This window comes from Petromyzon marinus, chromosome 14, assembly GCF_048934315.1.
Source record: "Petromyzon marinus isolate PM22_M1 ecotype Great Lakes invasive population chromosome 14, UKy_Petmar_22M1.pri1.0, whole genome shotgun sequence".
NCBI lineage: Eukaryota > Metazoa > Chordata > Hyperoartia > Petromyzontiformes > Petromyzontidae > Petromyzon > Petromyzon marinus.
In genome coordinates this window covers 8985408-9008085 of record NC_133680.1, presented here as the reverse complement: position 1 = coordinate 9008085, position 22678 = coordinate 8985408, and the positions used below count along the sequence as shown (strand labels likewise).

Genomic DNA, 22678 nt, shown 5'->3' with positions numbered 1-22678 from the left:
TATGAACATCCGCTATTGGTGACAGAGGGCCCTCTGCTCTCCTCAAGGCTACGTATTCGCGTCCGTACGTATACACGGAGACAAAGGCTCCCTGTGTATCCCCTCTATAGACCTTAGACTTCGAGGATATGCATTTGCCGAGTACCTACTTGGGGCTGGCACACAAGGGGGTGGGTGTGACACGCACCACACCCAGCCAAGCTGCCTTTGTCTGTCCAGCGAATAAACAGGGCCGCGCACTCATTTACAGCTGAATTGACGGGCCTTATAATTTGTGCCACGAACAGCACTTGCCCCTGCAGCCTTTAGGGTGATGGAGACAAAGACGAAGTTTCCCCTCCCCCCGCCGCACAGCCTTTGTAGACAGTTGAGATGTAAATTCTGTTACAGAGCACCAGCTGGGGTGGGTGGCAATCGCCCTAATTGGGACCCCACATGTTGCATGTTGTTAATTGCCTTAACCAGGTAAAACTCATTTAATGTTTTTTTTGTCGTCGTTGTATTAACGCAGGGCTCCATTTGTTCGCCTTTATCGCCCCGGTGCCTCCTATGCTCGCAGGCCACGCCAGTTCTTCAGACTAGGCTGGGTGGGCCAAGGGAAACCAACAGGACAATTTCAGGTGTCACTTGTCTGATTGACGTGATGACTCTTGAGATCTCGTGACCATTGTCCTTTGACCCCACCCCTTGGCGTGCCGATGTTTATGCACTACGCCCGGGCACCCAGGCTCTCCCTTGGAAGAAAACAGACTTCTGGCCTCAAAACGACTGCTTGAATTATATAATACAGTACTTTACAGCCTTTTGTCAAGGGCTTCCTCCTCACGCCGCCGTCCCTGTCAAGGGGTTTTTTTTTGTCGTTTGTTTTATTTTACCATACTTCAACGCATTATGCGGTGTGGGTTGGTGAAGAGCTCTTACCTGGTTATAAATATTGTAGAGCATGTGAGGCTCAGGTTACTTGGTAGCTGCTGTTGTGATGGAATGAGCACCAGCTGGAGAGATGAGAATTTGGAGCATAATGCTGGAGGCCAAACAGGAAACACATTAATAAAGCCATAGAGGCGTTTATTTTGACCAAATCGCCCGGACAGTGACCAAAATCATCATAGCTCGGGAGCTAAGCAAGGTTGAGCCTGGATAGTGCTTGGACGGGTGACCATTACGCGCAAAAGGCAGGTGCAGTAGGCTTTGTGGGCAGTAGAGGGCAGGACAGCAAAATCGATCGTTCCGCACTTCCCGCCACCTTCAGAATCCCGCACTGACCAGCGTGGTGAAGTATGGTAAATGTATCTCTCTCACAGCCCGCAGGTTATGGGGAGGCCGTGATCCAACAGTGGATTGACAGAGCATGCTTGTTCATTTACAGGTATTGTATTATCACAATAGTGACAGCGGTGAGTCACCGTGTGGTATCATGTTCCTAATGTGAGAATAACGTACCGACTCTGACCCAGAGGCTGGCGTGCGTGGGGCAGGTACCGCATGTCGAATCCACGTCTCGTCTGCGGCTGGCCGCAAAGATTCGGAGGCAGCGAGACACAAAAGAAAAATTATGGCGAAGGGATCCCATCTGTTTTTTTGGCAGGGCCAGACATGCCTCACCCTTCCCAGCCACCCACCCATCTCACACACCTCTCATCCGCCCCGGCACAAAGCACCCACCCACCCATTTCACACACCTCTCATCCGCCTGGCTTACCACCCACCCACCAATCTCACACATCTCTCATGCGCACCGGCACACCACACCACAGCACACCACCCAAATCCACCTCCTGCGCAGTCCCGGCCATCTCCTCCACCCAAACAAAGGCGGGCTTGTGCGGGCCGTGAAAGCTCACGCATGGCAGCACGCGAGCCAGGTGTTTTCACTCTGCTTGTGACGACGAGTTACTCGATACCGCTGGGGGAGGAGAGCCGATGCGGGTTCGATGGCGCGATAAGGAGTCGACCAAGGCTGACGATGAGAGTCGCGGGCGCTGGGTGCGCCGCGAGATACGTGGGTGCACTCTGGATGAGCGTATTTGGTCACGAGAGGGGACAGGAGGTGCGAGAAAGCCCTTCCGAAATACATTGCTTTGCTCGCGATAAACTACCTCTCGCCTGCTTAAATAAAGAACGGTGAGACGTATATATGTACACGCATATACCGCACGTGGGGACCTTCGTCCAGTAAGCGGACGAGCAAAAGGCTGCAAATTATTCAAGTTAATGATTTTTATCATAGCCGTCCTTTTTTGTGGGCTTTCGACAATATTATTTTTTTACGAGCTTAGACTTTGTCATTTTTTAAACGCATGCCCCGACTGTGCAGTGCTGCATGACGGTCCCCATATTATTTTCCAGCTCATTCGGCTCAACGTTCACAAACCAGAGAAGGATGGGCCTAACTGTAGATTAGAAAAAAAACACATTGTTCGCGCTGGTATTTGCTGAAGCACATTGGAGTGAATTATTGTTTGATTGAGTTTACTTAACCAGGTTAGAAACTCATTGAGACAAGCCTCTCTTTGTCACGGGTTGACCCTGTGTCAACAAGTTACGACCAATAGATGGGGATGGGAGTTACTCTCGCTGCAGTATATACGCGTATGCAAATAGTCATTCTGCTGCTCAAAGTTGAATCGGGTTTAAGGACAATTAAATATTGGAAACTTTTTTTTTTAATACAGAGATGCAGGCCTGAAATCTCCGAATAATGTCACTGCTGACCGAAGGGCCTGCACTAGAGCAGGGGTCGGCAACCTGCAGCTCCGCAGCCACGGGTCTCAGAGCCCTGACTATGGAAGTCCACTTCACCGTGGAAGTTCATTTTGCCATGGGCAGGGGTCGGCAACCTGCGGCTCGGCAGCCCCATGCGACTCACGAAGGAACTCTTTCGTGATGTTTGTTTATTCAGGGCCGTCTCGTATTCACTTTAAATTGAGGCTCTTGAAATATTGTTTTTTTATATATATACCGAATTTGATAGAGATGGCTCTTGTTGTGACTTTGGTTGCTGACCCCTGCACTAGAGAGAGCTCTAGACAGCCCCCACTCTAGAGATTCCCCACTCTAGAGATTCCCCACTCCAGAGTGCGGGCTCTCTAGAGTGGGGCTCTCTAGGACTCCCACTCTAGAGTGGGGGCTCTCTATAGCTCCCACTCTAGAGTGGGAGCTATAGAGAGCCCCCACTCTAGAGAGCCCCCACTCTAGAGTGGGAGCTATAGAAAGCCCCCACTCTACAGAGCCCCCACTCTACAGAGCCCCCTCTCTATAGCCCCCCCACTCTAGAGTGGGAGTCCTAGAGAGCCCTCACTCTACAGAGCCCCCACTCTACAGAGCCCCCACTCTAGAGTGGGAGCTATAGAGTGCGAGCTCGAGTGAGTCTTGGGGAAACAGGTGAGAGTGCCCACACTTTACCCCACTGCACCGGTAACTGGACGAGATCAAAGTGTTTGTACACACCAATATGCCCCCCCCCCCCCCAAAATAAATTAAACTGTGGCACATTCCACTGTAAATTAGAGACAAGCGTGCACCTATAGGCGTGCCTCTGGGCTATGCGGGTGCAGGTAAGTTTTGTTGCTTTTAAAAACCTCTTTCCTTTTTTTTTATCCCGCAAAACGATACAGACACATACCGGACGGACACGATGGTGGTAACAGACGTCGCCTAAGCGAGCCGGGTTAAAGTGCGAGTTGTCGAACCGTGCGACGGGCTTCTCAAAGTGACGAGGTCTCCGGGGGTGGCTTTCGGATTTATTGATCCACGCCTACGGTGGGGGAGTTTGTACATTTTTTTTTACAAAATATAAGCGAGACGGAATAACAGTGCGATTTCATCCAAGGCGAGAGCGTACGAACACCATTTTACACTTGCACGGAAGTTACTTCTGTTTATCTGCGGAGATGTGGGGTTGCCATTGTTGTGGATCTCGTTAATTATTCGCGATTTTTCGATATTTTGCTCCACTTACCCGTGGGAAATAATCGCGTGATAACGGGGAGGATAGAGTTGTGCATAATAGGGTCACACCAGGTAAGCGGAGTTGTCCCTGTATAAAGAAAAACGAATTGTCAAAGTGTGTCGCTGTAATCAAGTAAGAATCTGGTAATGCTCGTCCGCATTGGAAGTTCTGAGGCAGTCGTTGAAATTCCACATTCCTCTGGCAGGGACCAGCCATTTCACTCTTTATGAGGATTATTAAATGTCTTTTTTTGTTAACTGTGATGTGCTATAGCACAGTATTGGGACTTGGAGCTCAGCCACCAAAGGGAAAACATGAAGTCAGATGATGTCGGTTTCACTACAACCATTACCGTATTACCTGAGTTGAAAAAAAATTCGCAAAATAATACACGCCCCAAACTTTTGTTTTAAAAGCCCGTACAGAGTTCAAATTGCTTCTTATAATCCGGAGATGACTGTAGCACAAGGAAACCGTGGCGAGGTGAAGTTTGTGTGGCGGTGGTAACCTCTTGACCTTGACCACATAGTTTCACCTACAAAGGGTATGACGTGTTTGTGATAAAGGACAGCTGATCAAAGTATGAACTGTTGATAAAGTAATCAACGTTCCGGTGGTCGGTCAGTTGATGGCTTTTCGGAAAGAGAACACACTGGAACACTGGAGAAAGTTTCAAGGGTTATTTTGTTTAACTAGCTGAGAGAGCTCAAGAGACCAGGATAAGTCTGTTTTGCAAAAGTGATTGCAGCTTTGTACTTTATAATCCCAATGGATTTTCCCCTCCACATTTATAAACACGCGTTTAGAGTGTTTGGCTGCTGTACATTTCCACGTCATTAGCACACTTTTCGTTGAGCCATCATTTGTGGCCGGGTCGCTTCTGAAAAAGAGCTACGTAGCTCAGGGGGTTTTACCTGTACTCTTCGAATTTGGACCCTGACTCTGGCACACAATGGCCTACTCATAGGCGGCCTGGGTTTGTGCTTATGTTGCTGCACCCATGGGCGTTGCACACAAAACCCTCGCCGTGCCCTCATCCCTTCGGTGTTTTAAACACAGCAGCCACTTGCTTAGCCACCAGCCCATCGCGTGGTGAAATGTTACCCTTTTTGCAAGTTGCGTGGGTAGTGAAGAAACAAGGTAACCATGCGCCAATCCCACCCTGATTGGCAATCGTCATTACGCTGCAGCCCTTAAATACCAAACTCATAGGTAGGGCACTACGTCACATATCCGACTTATTGTGGACTGAGGTGTATAGGCGGATTTGTGAAAAAGGTCAGATATGTGAACGTCGCTGGAAAAATCACAGTTACAGCACCACGGCGCTAATGGGCTACCGGACACAAATGAAGAGAAAACTTCTGTACGCGTGAGGCGGTGCTCGACTGTGCTTGCGAAGCGAGCGAATCTGCGTGCGATTAAGAACGCGTGACTGTGAAAAGGTCAGATTTGTGATCAACTATTAAAAAGAACAGTTACGTCACCGTGGACAAAACACAGCACTGGGTGCGAGGGCTGTTTGTGATCGTCGGGTACGTGACATTGTACTGTAGTCAGCCATGGGGCAATGATGAGGGAGGGACGGAGGGAGGGAGTGAGTGAGGGAGATGAGTAATCGGAATAATAGACACTCGGGGTCAAAGTGCGGAGGATGAACGTCGATCAAAAGTCGAGTTAGCAAACCCTGAAGCGACCGATTGGATGAATCCTGCGGTGCTTTTTAGTTGAGTTCAAATCCCAACTGGGGATTCACTCAACCCATCATCCTTGCCAAGTCAATAAAACGACTACCAACTTTGTGAGACTCACACACCGGTGGCTGTCACGTGGGGTGACCGGTTCCCACCACAGTAATGTAGAAATCCACCACTGGGTCGGGGACACCAGTGGGGAATTGAGGGCCACACCATTGCCTGTTTGAGCGAGGTGGGGACACATCGCTCCGACGTCTTTCCACGTTACACCTCCTTCCGTCCAGCATCTCACTGTTCATCCGGCCACACGCGAGAAGAACTGCGTAAGTCTTACGCTCTGTCCCACAAGAGTACTTCGAATGCACATCCTCAAACACCAGATCCCACGTTATCAGCGTCATTCCATCAGACCCCCCCCCCCCCCCTCAGTTAGAGTCCAACGTTCGTGTTCTGCGTAAACGGGCCCCCGTGATTAAACTCATCTGACCCTCGCGTCCATGTGGGTGTCCTGGCTCTGACCGGACTGGTTCGAACTGCTGATGTCTCTTGAATATGGGGGGAACAGTGGATCACCCGCGGGTGTTTTTTTAGTTGTTGTCACCAACACGTGCGATACGTTTCCAAGAAGTTGCGTGGCATTTCCCCATCTCTCCATCCGCCCCACATCTCTCCCCCGCCCACATACAAAGACAAAGATCCACCGTATAACCTGTAACAGCCTGTTGTGGCAAGTGCTGTTAGCGAGCACCTATGAAGGCCGGCATGGCACACGAGGGGGTGGGTGGCCAACACCCGGCCGCCTTTGTCTCCCCCAGTGGCGATGTTTACACACCGCACCGGGTACTCATTTGAGGCTGAGACGACCTAGGCGAGACACAGGACCTGTTCAAATAATCGTCACTCGTGTTTGCCATGAGCGGGAATCGAACTCGGGTCGCCAGATTCGTTGCGTGGCTCGCTAACCACTACACCACAGCTCCTCACTCACACAGACACGCATACACGCATGCACGCATGCACGCATGCACGCACACACACATGCACGCACACAAGGGCATGCACACACCTGCACTGCAACACCTGTGCCCGATTGTTTTTTTTCGTTATGTTATATCCATGTTTTTTTTTATTCAGTGAGATATAACATGCGCAAGGCATCAACACAATGTGTAATACAATGCCCTCCTTGTGTGTGTATATTAATGTTGTGCCAAACACTGAGATAAAATGTTTCAATGCTCTAAGACAGTAGGATAATAATGCACGACACTTTGTAAGTCCATGGCTTTTAGCCTTCCCATGCCGTGGGCAGTTGTTTGACCATACTTCACCACACGGATCTGTGCAGGTTGGTGAAGGGGGGAGGGGTAACACCACTTTCCACTGATGGTAACCTTGATTAGGAATCAAACTCAGGTAACCGGAAGCATGGTTGCAGTGTGCTAACTGCTGACCCCACTAAATTATGAATACTGCACTCTAAATATATGTGTGTGTACAATGTGGCATATATATGTACACGACAGATCATACGTAGGTGCTCGTTAACAGCACTTGCCCCAATAGTCTGTTAAAGCTATACGGGGGAACTTTGTATGTGTATATGTGCAGTCACTGACTGTCCCTGGGTTTAACCGTGCACACAGTACGGTACAACGATCCCAGATTCAACAGGCTCCATTCCCCGGCCACACACACACACACCCAAGAATGACGATTCGTAGCTAGACTTGGTACAGACCTCCACTGGGTCTGCCCAGCCCTTTTAAAATCAGTACCGACTGCAGCGTGTCACATAGCAGCACCGGGAAGACGCGAACATCATCGGGCAACCGTGTGCCAAGCCTTGCCGTCCCACCTTATGTCAGGCCAGCCCTAATAGGTGCTGGCGAACAAAGACGTGTCGCAAAAACCGCGTGAAAATGCGCAAGAGGCCTTTTGACTGCTTTGTGTCATGTTTGAAAATCATTTTGTCAGAAAAATAAATGCTGAGCCGGAAAGTATTTTTTTTCTTTTTCCGCTGTTGCAAATGTCCAGCATCGCAATTTTTGAACGAAACACAATTATCCGCCCTTGACCAATTAACCACTTAGTCTTTGTGCACGGTCGAACCGTCATCGTCTAGAGATGTTCACACATCTGACCTCTTCCCTTATCCCACCAATACCTCAGTCCCCAGCGAGTTGGATGTTGCACTGACATTGTAAGTGTGGATCATTTACTGGATGTTTAGTCTACAATTCACTCAACTCAACCGTAGCATCAACAAACAGATTTAGCGATAGCATCAAAGAATACAGTAAATGTCTAGAAATGAAGTTTTTTTTTAATCTTTCCTTTCCTGGGGGGGTTCTTTCAATTCGTAGAGTTGTCACAAAAGGGGGGATTTTTTCTCGCTCCCCATGGCGCATTACCTACAACGTCTTGTGAAACGATTAACTTATAGAGAGACAGAGTCAAACTGATAAGGAAGGAAAGTGGGCCTGTACAAGAGGAGATGAAGTGTGCTGGTGCTTGGTGGATTATTACATTGGAGGATTGTGCACCACGGTGGTGAGATGTTAACTACCTTGCCTGGTGTACAGGAGGTCGTGGGTTCAATCCCGACCCTGATGCCTGCATATTTGGAGTTTTTATGTCTCTCCTCGTGGTTGTGTGGATTTTTCTAAGGGTCCTCCGGTTTTTCCCTCCACATTTAGAAACATTCTTTTAGAGTATTTGGTTGCTATAAATTAGCACGTCATTTGTGGGCAGGTCGCTTCTGAAAAAAGAGCTATATAGCTCAGTGGGTCTTATCTGGTAAAATAAAAAATAGTATTAGATGGCGGTGGCTTGGGTAGGTCTTGAACCAGCAATGGATTGACTATAGCTGCTTTTGCTGCTGCTGACGATGATGATGATATAGTGACAGTACTGTGCCAGGAATATTGTTGTGCTCGGTAACCTTTGATGGGAACGAGCGGTGGTGCAGAGGGCCGCACGTTGCGCTACGAACCCAGCGACCGATTCCCGGACACTGCCAACATCAGTAGCGAGCGATACTTGAACCGGTCCAACCTGCACTGACCAGGCTGGACCGGTGGGACGCTTTTTAAAGTAGTATTATTATTTTACGTTTAACGTATTTTCCGGGAACGTAAAATGCCGGCTTGTGCTTTGATTGCGGTGCGATCCGCGTGCCGTTTTGAGTGACATTTGTTTTTTTGTCCCAGCTGTAATTGCGCACTCTGGCTACCAGGGCGACACACACTGCGGCTTGACGGCTGAGCCGTCAGCTGTTTGACGTCTCTCCATGAGCGAGTTGGCTGCAAGGGCAGCCTTTGTCCGACTGCTCATTGCCCTCCCTAATCCCAATGCCTTGGGACCAGAGTCCAGTTCACGCTTCCACATTGGCCTCACTCCTGTGTGAATGAGATGGCGCGTGGTGGACACCGCACACACTCCGGAGTCAGGTTGAGGTCAGTGTTCCGACGCTGGCTGGTTCAAAACTTTATGTGGCCATCAGACCTTCCGATCCACTAAGCAATATCTAAGAAAATTGCTGCCTTTCCTCTCCCTGTGCCCTTAATCCGACCTGACGCCATCACCATTATCAGCCTCCCAAGTTTCCTATCTCTTCATTCGCCATCCCACCAATCTTTATATAATGGGAGGGTCACCCCTTTCTTCCATGTTGGCCATGTGGCCTGAAAAGCCAATCCTTTTACCGTCTCCACAGCTAACTGCCTCTTCCTGTTTACAAATTGGACCTATTTTTATTGCACTGTTTATGCCATAAATCTCCATTGAGTTGCACACACTACAGTTCTATTTGTAGTTGTAACCTTTAGTTAAGGCTCACAAACACAAATACACAGTCACAGTATTTATTTATACTTTTGCACTTAAACATATGGCGCTCAACTCATCCCTGTGAATGTTCGTGAATTAAGTTATCCCCAAGTGCTCTAATCACCTCCCCACGTACCCTGCCTAAAACAAGTCGTGATAGACAGATTAATTGTGAATTCACCTCCCGCTCCATCCCATGGCATTGTATCACCGTATTCTCCAGATTTTATGAGGCTCCAGAAACAAAGAAGAACCCCAAACGTGTGCACCGTGTCAATAAAGTGAAAATAAAATCTGGTCGCAAGCATAAAGACAAAGATCTCCGGTATAGCCTTCAACATGTTGGGGTAAGTGCTGTTAGTGAGCACCTATGAAGGCCGGCACAGTCACACAAGGGGGTGGGGGGCCAGCAGCATGCCAGGCTGCCTTTGTCTCCCTGGTCACGCACACAGACACCTACCAGATTTTAGAATTTACCCCCAACTCTTGCTTGCTTTAAATTTAAAGGGAAATAAGCGTGTCTCGTTATCTGGAGATTGTGGTTTTTCAGTCTTGTTATTGAAGTGTATTTATTTATAACTTGCGGAACTTTAGTTGCACGTTAAACCCACCAAATGAAACCAAATATGGTCATCAGTATCCGGCCTGGTGGCTCGGTAGTGGAGCGAGCAACTTCCAATCAAAAGGTTGCGAATTCAAATCCTGGTTGGAGGTTGCCTCTGACCATCATCATTCTGGGGTCGATAAAAAATAAGTACCACTTTGTGGGGAAGTCAACAGTGGTTGTCCTATTAAGTGACTACCCCTCCCCCACGCCATAGGAACGTGGAATTTCCACCACCACTTTGACTGTCGTCATCAGTAGTGCCATGCGCCGCCGTGTCCTCCCTCTGAAAGTGCGCGTATCCATGTCCGTGTGTGTCTCTCTCTCTCACCAGGAGCCGAGCCACAAAAGAGTTCGCTCCAAGTCTTCGCTCGTGAACCTCATCTTCCCCGTCAAGACCGCCGCTGCCAAACACTTTGGCCGATCCTTACAGGTGAGGCCCGAGATGCAGGTGCGGCGCTCAAAGCCGCCAGCGCGGCGTCCTTACTCTCATCGTCCCGCTTAGTTGTGTCGGGTACTCAGCGAGATGACGATAGGGTCCGGCACCATCCTGTGCTAACCAGCGTAGTGAAGTATGGTCAAACCCTCCCGCCCTCCCCCCCACCACCCCGATCACCAACACACCTACATCATGACATCAAGTCCCCAACAGCTGTGGATCTGCCAACTATGGCATCGGCTGGGATGGTGAAGGAGCAGGGAGGTGCCAAGAATCGCCGAGTACGACCAGGATTCCCCGCATCACGGGGTTGTGAGAGGTCGCGGTGGTGGCAGCTTGCAGAGGCCTTCATCCAGCAACAGATTGACCAAGGCTGACGATGGCTCTTGTCTGGAATCATTAATGGGGGTTTCGCATCGTCCCTGCTGATGGTGACGAATCGTCGACAACTCACCTGCTGCTGTCAGTGAGACTTGGGATGAGGCCACACACGGAGGTCGTTGCGGTTCAAGGCATTGGACCCCAGCTGTCCGTGCGAACTGATGGATGTATTGAAACTCTCCATTGAATTGTTGTGAAGAAAACATAGCTACATTTGTGGATATTTTTTAATATCTGTGGTGTTCTATTCGTGAAGTCCGTTCGGCAGAGGTGAAGGAATGCCCTTCCCACTGGGTGGCTTTTTTATGTCACTCAAAAGATTTGCGCATTTCATCACCGTGTGGAATCTAATCTCTGAGTTTTCTGGTGAATAAGGAATCCACACAGAGATGTTGACCATGCGGTTTTACTTGGGCTTTTAAAAATATATATAAAACACGCGATGACATAACTGTGGGTGGCAGGGGGTGGAGCTATACCGCAGAGCTCTGTACAGTTTGCTAAAGAGCTCAAATACACAAAAGATGATAGGTTTCAATTGACTCTTCATTCGCTGTTTGACGTTGTCCCACTTCGTCCACTCATTTTCAAACAATCCACTCATTTTCAAACATCACAAATAAACCGCTTTGACCTCCGATTATATGATATGAATTTATATAGCCTTCTGCCATATGCTAATCCCTTGTCCGCTTGAAAACCTGGTCTCCTGGTACTAACGGCTCTGTGTACTCATAGATTAGGACATCACGTTGAGGACGCTCGGTCTAAAGTCTAGACGGCGCGGCCGCTCCCATGCATCTGTAATAAATAAATAAATAAATGTAGGTAAAAGGTGGCATAATTGAGGTGTGTGTAGGTGGGATAATTGCACGTTTTGTAATGGTGGAATGCTGAATTCCTTCTGTGGGCTGGGCCGTAATGACAGTGGCTACCTTCTCACACAAAGAGCCCACGATTCCACGAGGCGAAAGTCATGAATACGTCTCTAGACCGTGAAGTAAGGAGTGGGTGTGTGAGCAGGGTGTTTTTATTGAATTCCTTCAGATTACACATAAGAGGCCCCTGATACACACCATCCTTTGAAGTACACGATTGATACCGTTATCCATGGGCAGGGGAAGGTTGATAACTCAGAGAGTTGGCGCTGCCAAAACTTCATCATAATGGAGGATGTTGTGGTGGTTTTTAAAATTATTATTCTAAAGTATAGTTTTTTTTGTAAACTTCCTTACGTGTGCAGTATCGTGGCCGAGAGGAAGTGCTGATCGCTCTTAAGTGACATCTGAACCATGGCCCACAATCGCGCGTGACATGGTGCACGTGTCGAATGTTTTACTTCTTTCTGTGCGTGTCGATTCGCTCACTCCCATCTTCCCGTTAGCGCGGTTGCCTACGTAGTTCAAAGAAGTTCAACATACATACGTACACGCGTGCGTCTCAACCGCGTCGCAAAGTTCGAGTTCCCTGCTCAGACGAGCATGCAGAGGTGCTTTCGCGTGCTCTGCTCAGGTTTTTCGCGGTCTCGCCGTGCGGCTCTCCGAGTTGTCACCGGTGTTGCGACGTTTCGCTTCGTACGCCGGGGTTAGCTTCAGCTCCTGTTTACAAGCCTGAAAGCCGGCGGTGGAAATTCCAATATTCTATCCTGCGCTCCGGCGTAATCTTATGACTAATTACTGCCGACTTCCTATCGAGTGGTGCTCATTTTAGTTGCCCCCCCAGCCCCCCAGAGGCATGAAAGGAGGGCTGCGTCACCCCCTGACTAGGTTCGGAACTGTCCACCGTCTCGCTATGAGACACACACTCCTAACCGCAATACTCTCGGTCACAAAGGGGAATTTTCTTGAATTAAATGTTTATATATACAGTATATTAGAAAAAGAAAACATGAAGTCATTTTGTTATGCATGTGTACACATGTTAAATTACAATTTTCTTTTAAACTTACTTGGTTGGCAAGTGTACATTTTTCTCTTTCAAGTTTCACTTCTTTCAGGTGACAAATTCATAACAATATATATCGTAAGTTATCGTCGCCCGTAGTTGTATTAAGGCGCGGTTCTTTAATCCGTTTTCTAAATAGCCAGCTTAACCAGAAGAATTCGGAGAATGTTGAAGAAGGCCCAAAGTCAGAAGGCATCTTTATTTCATATCTCTCTCTTTTTTTCCTTTTGAAATCGTGAGCCAAAGTATGCGAGCAGGTGTGCCTGTGGTTAGCCGAGCAGAGGAGCAGGGGGAGAGTCGACATTGGCAGTGCAGGGGGAAGACACGGGAAACTGGGAGGGATAGGTGTTCAATTTGTTAACAAATTTAGTGCCAAAAATGTCCCTCAATTTCATGTTTATTATTAGCATTATTTAATATTTTAGTCAGCGATGACTTTGAGTGGACACCGTGACGATGACTGCCTATGCTGATATGAGATTAACCAACTTGAATAGTGATGAAGAATACGATCATTCTGCAGTGTTATTCGAGACAGCCAGAGCACTGGGCAGGACAAACGAACGACGGGAATTGGCTCGATGCAGATTATGAAAATGGGTGACAACCTTGCGTCTCGCACACCGTCGTTATTAATAATAATTGAGTGGTCTACATTTTTCACTGCTTCGGTTGACTCGGCTAAGATAACTACTGAATGCAATTCGCAAACGAAGACTATGACTAACTTAACAAAATGCTGACTAAATTAACACTGATCTACTGAGGGCCCACGTTTGTCGACACACTTTCACAAAGGCACACTAGCACGTACAGAAATACAAAGATCCCCCATATAGCCTTAACAGACTGTTGGGGCAAGTGCTGTTCACGAGCACCTGTGAAGGCCGTCAAGGCATACGAGGGGGCGGGTGGCCAGCACTACGCCCGGCCGCCTTTGTCTCCCTAGTGGCGACGTTTACACATCGCACCAGGTACTCATTTTAGGCCGAGTCGACCTAGGGGAGGCCCAGTGCTGGTTCAGATAATCGTCACTGGTGTTGGCCGTGAGCGGGAATCAAACCCGGGTGGCTAGCCTCGTAGCGCAGCGTAGCGCTCACCGCTACACTACCGCTCGCCACGCACACACACGCATAGCAACACTCGCACACATCACACACAGCACGCTGGCCAAAACATCGTGCACTTCCTTGCATTGTTCTCAATCATTGTTCAGACAGGCGACTATCAAAAAAACATAGAGACATTCGCAAAAAAAAAACACATCGCAGTCAAAACAAAATACAAAAACACGGCCATGGTCTGGCTTTTCTTACAGCATTTTGTTTCATCATCATCATCATCCTAATCGGCCACGGTCAATCCACTGTTGGATTAATTTCTCCCCAAAGCCGTCGCCACGCCACCCTGCGATGCGATAGTCCACCTAGACCTGCGCACGAGCTGATGCCGTCGCTCCATCTCCTCCGTGAATCCGTTTCATTCTCTGGCCCGCCACTCAAAGTGTTCTCGACCGTCGGACACCTTAAATTTCAGTGAGATGTTCGTGCCGGCTTTTGTTTCATGTTTGGATGCGATGTGTGTACGGTTTGGGTGTGATGTGTATATAGCTCTGCTTCAGTGGGCCCCAAGGACTGCAAACAGAAGTTCCGTGAGTGCGGCACATAAAACAGGGTGACCTCTGCTGACCTCTGCGCCTGTGCATTAAACAGGCAGTGCCTTCTGAAAGGGTGGCGTTTGTACGCAAACGGTGCATGTCCAGCCGATTTGTTCAGGACTCCTTTTCCAGATTCAGGAATTCCGCCGGGCCTCGTGTGAGCTTGCCTTTGATCTCGCGCGCGGGTCAGACTAAACACACAGAGCCGCACAATCGAGTCAGGAAACGCGGCAAGGCACAATTCTGCCGAGTCACTCGAATGTGTGAAGCCCCCCTCTGTGCGTGAGTGCGTGCGCTCTAAGCCCTCGAGTGCAAATACGCAGGACAAACATTCAGCCTTCCTCCACCCCATGGCAGCATCGACACAAACCCTTCTTCGCATTCGCGCCTTCCGCTCCACAGCCTGTTACTTATCCACTGCTGGCTAAACGGTGTCTAGGTAAGCAACTTTGTCGTCGGCCCATCTTAGACAGCTTACAATGTGGATTTATATAGTGTCAAAATGTGACCGCACCTCAAGGTGCAGAACACATACGGTGGGCTTGTTTATTTGATACGGAGACAATCCCCAGCCATAGGCAGAGGTAAAACGGTCTTGACAGCGTGGGGGGCTGAGGGAAGAGAGCCCCAGGCAATGAGGCTACCAAAGCAGAATGAGTGACCTCCCATTGAGCTATGGTTGCAATAGGGGCTATGCGACTTGCTTATACAGATAGTGCATCGATAATGGAGTTGAGAGGGATGAGAGGGTTAGCGGTAAGAGAGTGCGTGGAGGGGAGGAGAGTGAGATGAGAGGGGAGAAGTAGGAGAGTGCGTGGAGGGGAGTAGAGTGAGATGAGAGGTAGGAGAGTGCGTGGAGGGGAGTAGAGTGAGAGGAGAGGGGAGATGTAGGAGAGTGCGTGGTGGGGTGTAGAGTGAGATGAGAGGTAGGAGAGTGCGTGGTGGGGAGTAGAGTGAGATTAGAGGGGACGTTGGCAAGGGAAAGGTCTCCGAGACGTCCAAACTTGAGCGAGGATTGGATTGGTTCCATGATTTGAATCCCCACCACACCCCAATGATTTTTCGAGTGGAATTGCCAACGAGCGCAGTCGGCTGTACAGTTAATGGTAAAAAAAAAAAACCCCTGTGATCTCATTCATAAAAGTAGGCCATCGTGTCACAGGTTTTATCCGACATTAATATTTGAGCTTCTAAATCAGCTAAGTACAACGGCATATATATTATTAGGCTGGGAAGGGGGAGAGAGGTGATGAATCGTCGTTAGCGGGAGATAGTGGAAAGGGATGGTTATTATGGTACGATGGACAGAGGTGGTCATTCATGCGTTAAGGATAACGAGGGGAGGGGTTTTAACCAGGGTTACGACTGAGGGAGGAGGGAGGTCGCGGTGCAGACAGTGGGGAGACTGAGTTGCAGACAGCTGGAGCAACAGAGGAAGAATAGATGTGAGCTCCCCGAATGAGCAATATAAGCAGAACTCCGTTCTCTGACTCCACATGAACATAAAAAATATGTTTTGATTTAAAGCTTTCGTGACTGCAGGGATTCATATTCTTGGTTCTTTTCGGTAAAGTCACGTAGAAGGGAAACAATAAAATAATGAAAATATAAAACAATAAAATTCTTACGACGTTTCGACTGCAACACAAGCAATCATCATCAGGTGTGAAAACCACAACAATATTTTTTTGTATATGAGAATTATATTGTTTTATATTTTTATTATTTTATTGTTTCCCTTCTACGTGACTTTACCGGAAGAACCAAGAATATAAAAATATGTGTTCAGCGCATGTGCCTGTTGGTTTTCCAGACCAATAGTGTCAATCAGCATATGTTTAAGCAAGCTGCAAACTCTAAACCGGTTTGGTTTATTCATTAAAACATTTCTGAGGGTTTTAATTGACTTAATAATTGTTATAAATAGGATGTAGCCCTTATTGTGATTATGGACATAATTATTGTACAGTGTTGTGAGATGCAATTGGCATGAATGACGCTATATGTATTAAAGACGAAATATTATCACCAACCTTCTGGGTCTCATTAGCAGAATCAAGCTTGTTAAGCAAATGCTCATGGATAACCAGCTGTTATTTGCAAGAGCACTCCATAAAACAAACTATGGGACCCCATTCAATGCAAATGAGCAGCAGTTCATTATGCGTTGCCACAGCAGCTTTTGGCTGGTTCACTTTAGGAAGGCCCTCGGCTTAGGCAGTGCATAGGCCAGGAGTCCACGGTAATTTAAACAAAACAAAACACCTAATATGCCCATGTACTAAAATCACACTTCATCTCTGAGAGAGGGGCTCACAACCTTACAAGCGTTCACAGAGGTACCGAGCTATCGGGTGTCTGTAGGCGGTGCAACTGCACTGGGGACCCACGGTCCAGAGGAGACCCAGGCACCGGCCTGCAAAGAGGGGCGGGGGGTTCAGGAGGGGGGGGCGGTGACACGCACCACGCTACCCCGCTGGCCTAACACCCGGCCTTGTCTCTTGCCCGGCTGTGTCCGTTCCCCTTCCGCGCTGCAGCGCACAACGAGCGTGCGCTCGGTGGAGCAGCCCCCCGCTCAGCAGAAGACCCCGCCGGGAAAGAGCCCCCCGGCCCCGGTGACGCCGCCCCAGGCGGGCCCCCCGCCTCGCCGCTCCAACAGCCGCCTGTGGAGCGAGACGTTCACGGTGCGCGACGGCGACGCGCTGCCCTCCTCCGAGATCAAGCGGCAAGAGGTGAGCGTCTGTCCGGCTGGCTCGCCGGCCCGCTCGGCCGCACGCTGATGGAGGGATCGGCCTCTGTAAAACTAAACTATTTACTCATTTTGATGTTACAAGGTAAGGCCCACCGAGCTATGCAGCTCTTTTTCAGACGCGACCCGGCCGCAAATGATAAGCCCGACGGAGTGGCTTGACATGTGGAAATTTATAGCAGCCAGATATTCTAAATGTAGGCTTCTAAATGTGGAGGCAAAAACTGGAGGACCCGGAGAAAAATCCACACGACCACAGAGATATAGAACAGGTAAACTCCAAATATACAGGCATCAGGATCGGGATCGAACCCACGACATTTGGCCTACTCTTCCACGCTGGCCAGACATTTTGGAAAAGGTGGGAATAGCCACGCTTTACCCCACCATGCGCGACTTGCCGATTGACTAACCGCGGTCTACCCAGTTGCACTGCTGGCTGGAAAGAGGCGGGGAGGGGTGATGGTTTAATCTCCCATCGTGGTGGTGCTGGGCACCTGCAATGCTGGGTTGGGTGGAGGAGGGTTTTGTGAATGTCACAACACCCTTGTGTGTAGGTGGCGGTACAGCAAGTCGTGGTTTATGACCAATCTCTGTGAGTGTTTTGAATGTTAATCCCCAACATTTTTGGGTTTTCAAGCGCACTCCTCCCGTGCTCAAAATACTCGTTTGGCCAGAAACGTCTGGCCAAACTTGCCAATTTGACAGCTCACCTGAAACAGTATGGAGACTTTAACACGCGAACAATATTATCCAGAATAGATGGGGTTTTTTTATTACATTACGCGATCTCACCCAAACTCCCTCCCCCCCCCCCCTTATATTATGGATAATATGTAGACTCATGGAGGCTTTCCTGGATATTTATAAAAATCTACTGTGGTCATTGGGCAGCTGCATGGCCCTTTGGCCACTTTGCTGACCACTGAGCCATTATTCACACCTGCTGGTCTTGAGTGGCAATTACCAAAGCACAGCTGCTACTGTTGCTTTGAAGTCGATGTTGAAGACCATGTGAAGTCTGTCAGGTCCTTTGTATATCGTTTTATGTTCAAAACTTGTCATCTTCAAAGCGTATCTTTGAGTAAATAATAGCACGTGAAATTATTAACTGTCGCTGTGTCAGAGCAGGTGACGTACCTCCGATTATAGCACGGTTGTCTACGTACGGTGCGAATGAAAGTCCAACACACATCGGTGTAACAATATTTTTTCGTCAAAAAGTTATTCACGAATAAAAGGCAACGGAATCTGAAAAGGGCACGAATAGGATGGAGGGGAACACGCGGATTAGAGAACGTACGCAGAGTTAGAGGCATCGTACTGCCGGTTCAGAGAAGTAAGTGGTGGGCTCGGGCGGGACACGTCATGGCTCAGGGGGGACGATGACCGGCGGTCGAGACTAGCGACGGAGCGGCAGCCAAACGGGGTGAAATAAACCCCGAGGAGAACGACCTGCACGGAGCTGGCATCACGGAACTGTGTGGCAATGTGTGTCGAGCCGCTTTGGCACCGTACGTAGCCAACCGCACCCGTCGAAGGCCTCGAGCCGAGAGATCGCGACGGCTTAGGGAGGCCTTCGTCCGGCAGCGCATTCGATTCATAGCATCTCGGTGAGCTTCCGCCTGGCGTATCGCCACGAGCCGATGTCATTTCTCTCCCCTTGCATAATTGTTGACCTGACGTTTGCCAAGGGCCGGCCAGGCAAATACTCTTGTGGTCGCCGCGTGGCCGGGCATCGCGCTACGAGGGCTTGAGCTACACCCGCTTCACGGTGAACTCTTGAGGACGGGGGAGGGGGCGAGGGAATGAGGAGGGGGGGGGGCGAGTGACGGGGTTCCTGCACCGAAACGTCTCCGTAGCAGTGACTTCAATGGCAGTGACTCAATAGCGCGTCGTTATTGACCCCCTCCTGCCCACGCGCTCACGTGCCCCGCCCCTTCCCATCCAGTCCACCACTCAGACACACGCAAACACCGTGGTGTCGTCATCCGCACCTCGGAGGTAAACAGGCCCCGCCCCCCCCCCGCCGCCCCGCCCCCGCCGCCACGACAGGGCTCTGAGGGAACGCGAGGCGCAACGTAAATAAATAAAGAGTGCTTTGGTTGCTAGGCAACTGCCGCCAAATCGTTTGTGAGGCGCGGCTCGAGGTGCTTCTGGCCGCAGCGAGCCGGCTTCGTTTTTATTCTTCTTCTTAAGTTTCACCAATTTTATTCGGGCTTAGCATGCGCAGTGGTTGTGTGCTCCCCCCCCACCCCCTGCGCTAACCCGCACTGACCAGCGTGGTGAAGTATGGTCAGACAACCCACCAAACCGACACGGTGTTGGGATTGACAAAGTTCTGTAAACGTGTTACATTTTCACGTTGAACTCCTTTATGATATTTTTGTTAATGAGTATTTCCGCATAGAACAAAGTGTTATTATCCAGCACAGATATCCCATGTATCCTCCTGGATTACATCCACATCACTCAAAACGACCAGAATCCTGAAAGAGTGTTTTCTAATCTTTACGGGCTTAAGCTGTCCCCATGAATGACTGACTGACTCTGACTTGCTGTGGCTTAAGCCCTTGGAGCTGTGCTTCAGCGAAGTACAAAACAAAAACACATTTTTAATCTTACCATGCTGTAATGAATAAATTCATTCGACAGCGGCCAACGAGGTAAAGGCGCAGCCCTCCAATATCTTGCTCTCGCCCGCGGCTGGTGGAAGGTCCTCCACTAGCCGGAGCCCTGGAGAGCTTCCTCAGAGGATATTTGGCCTACTCTTCCATGCTGGGCAGACGTCTTGGAAGAGGTGGTGGTGCCCACGCTTTACCCCAACCGTTGGTGTTACGCCATGTCCCCGCCCGTGTTGACAGAGGTGGGGTGGTGGCGGGGTGGCAATGCAGCAAGACACTTGGCCAAATGCTTCAGATTCAGAGCGGAGAGACGAAACTGTCGACCTCTGGATCACAAGTCCAGGGTGCTACCCGTTAAGCCGCGACGGCGACCCCACACAGCTGCAGCACCTCGTTTCACATCAGTTTGGGCTCCAGGATCCCTGTGCTGATGATGAGAACAACAGCCCCTCTGAGCCACCGAGAGCCACCGTTTTACATTTGCTATTTTAATGCCACAATCATGACAACTCTGTCCTTCTACGTTGCTCCCTGCTGTGTCACCTCGTCTGAGCACTCTGTTTTGTGTTCCCCTTCTCTCTGCCCCCTGATCGCCGCGTGAACCCCCTGTTCCCTTCCACAGACCATTTTCGAGCTTTTCCAAGGTGAACAAGCCCTCATCGAGGACCTGCAGCTCGCCAAGAAGGTATCGCAACTTCACCCGAACAATCCCTCGTCCAGCCGTTCCCTGAGTGTGGATGCTGAACTCACAGCCGCGCGTCTTTGGGGCGCCACGGTGGCGAGATGTTAATGACCTAGGGTACATGAGGGTCGTGGGTTTCGATCCCGACCCGGACACCTGCTGTATATGTGGAGTTGCAAGTTCTCCCCGTGGTCGTGTAGATTTTTCTCCGGGTCCTCCGGTTTTTCCGTCCGCATTTTAAATAATGCGATAATTTGGTTGCTATAAATTTCCACATGCTATGCCGCTTTGTTAAGCTATAATTTGTGGCCAGTTCGCTTCTTAAAAAATAGCTATATGGCTCAGTGGGCTTTACCTGGTATAATAAAAATTGGTATTTTTTGTTATTGCCAGGCTCTGCGAGCCAGGCAAAGTCAGGAGTCAACCGCTAATAATTTCTGGGAGGCATGGCAATAATCTGGGGTATCAAAGAACGAGTGGCGTTGTTCCCTAGAGAAGGTCATTGTGTGTTAGTGTAAGGGAATATCGCACAATAGAAAATTACGCTCATCGAAGGATTAATACGGTAATCAATACAGCACCATTCATACATACACGCCTGCACACGTATATACACTCTATGTGAGCCCATTGAGACTGAAAGTTGCCGCGTAAGGTGTGAGCCGTGTAAAAACAATTAAACGTAACTCACGGCTGCTCTGTAGGTTAAATTTTGATTTAAAGCTTTCGTGACTGCAGTAATTCATATTCTTAGCTCTTTCGGTAAAGTCACGTTGAAGGGAAACAATAAAATAATAAAAAAATATATAAAACAATAAAAATATATATAAAACAATAAAAATTCTCACGACATTACGTCGTGAGAATTTTTATTGTTTTATATATTTTATTATTTTATTGTTTCCCTTCAACGTGACTTTACCGAAAGAGCTAAGAATATGCTCTGTAGGTGTTCGTGGTGGTCGTGTGGTACGGCTCTCCGGTGTGTTTTCGGGTTGTATCGCGTGTTTATTCCACTTTGTGTACAACGCTTCACCCCACGTGCCAGGAACTGGAACTCTGTTCCGGACAAAGCTCCCGGCACGTGGGGCTAAACGCCGTAGACATCATGCCGAACAGCACATGGTACAACCCGAAACATCGTCCATGATAGAGGGGTTTTTTTTGGGTTAGATCGCGTAAATATAGATGTGTTGTTAAACCCGCCACCATCTGACGACACGGCCAATGAGTAAGGTTTGTCAGGAAAACAAAACGTGCCAATTCGTTACTAGTTCAGCACACTGGTGTGTTGGAGAGTAAACCCACAACATTTATAATTCGAGTACCGAGACGTTTCGCCGGTAATTACAACCAGCCTCATCAGGCGATAGCCAGAGTTGTGGAGAAATCCTCGAATTTCGATCCTGAATAGAGGGGGTAAATTACAGCAAATTAATAACATACACATTAAAGCATGGTATAGCAAAAATTTTAAAAAATATTTTGAAGTATATATCTTGGATGCAGAAGCGAAACAATTGTAAAATAAATGTGAACATGTTCAACAATTAGGCTTGGCGCAATTTTAAAGCAATCACTAGCATGGTAATAAGGAGACATTAATACTCCAAGTGGAATACACCAATTTGTACAAATAGTTTCTGGAAGTTTATTGAAATCTGACGTTGTTGATATTGTTTCCAAAGTGGAACGTAAACAACATTGTTCCATTTATGAGAAGGATCGTATGCAAAAATAATATTGACCAAAATTTGTGCCTTTTTGGAATGTACTAAAGGAATTTAGAAGAAGCTCATCTTAGGTTTCTAGTCTTTGCCTGTGGCGTTAAAAGTGCGGCAAGGAGGAAATCTACCGCGTCCGAAACAATCTCCAAGACAAAGGTCGAGCGAGTTTGTGTTCGTGTTATCGACGGTGGGAGATAACCCGTCACATCGGAGAGCCCTCGATGACGTGCGGAGAAGCTATAACTTGAGACACGAAGCGCAAGGATGTGCGGAAAAAACGATCTGGCCCGTGTAAGGCTCCAGCACAAGATGATTTTCGTACCAAATCACCAGGGCCAATCGCCGGCTTAATGCTGTGGCTATCAAGTTGAAGATTGTTGGGCAAAGGGAA

General features: G+C 48.7%; 1 protein-coding gene across 1 annotated transcript in view; it reads left to right on the top strand.

Moving 5' to 3' along the window:
• The window catches only part of LOC116942340 (rho guanine nucleotide exchange factor 3-like), a 54215-nt gene that overhangs the window by 17177 nt on the left and 14360 nt on the right, over positions 1-22678 (top strand). The window contains exons 2-4 of the mRNA XM_032954118.2: positions 10419-10517; positions 17043-17237; positions 20501-20563. Coding sequence (XP_032810009.1) covers positions 10419-10517; positions 17043-17237; positions 20501-20563 — 357 coding nt within the window. The remainder of the gene's footprint in view (positions 1-10418; positions 10518-17042; positions 17238-20500; positions 20564-22678) is intronic.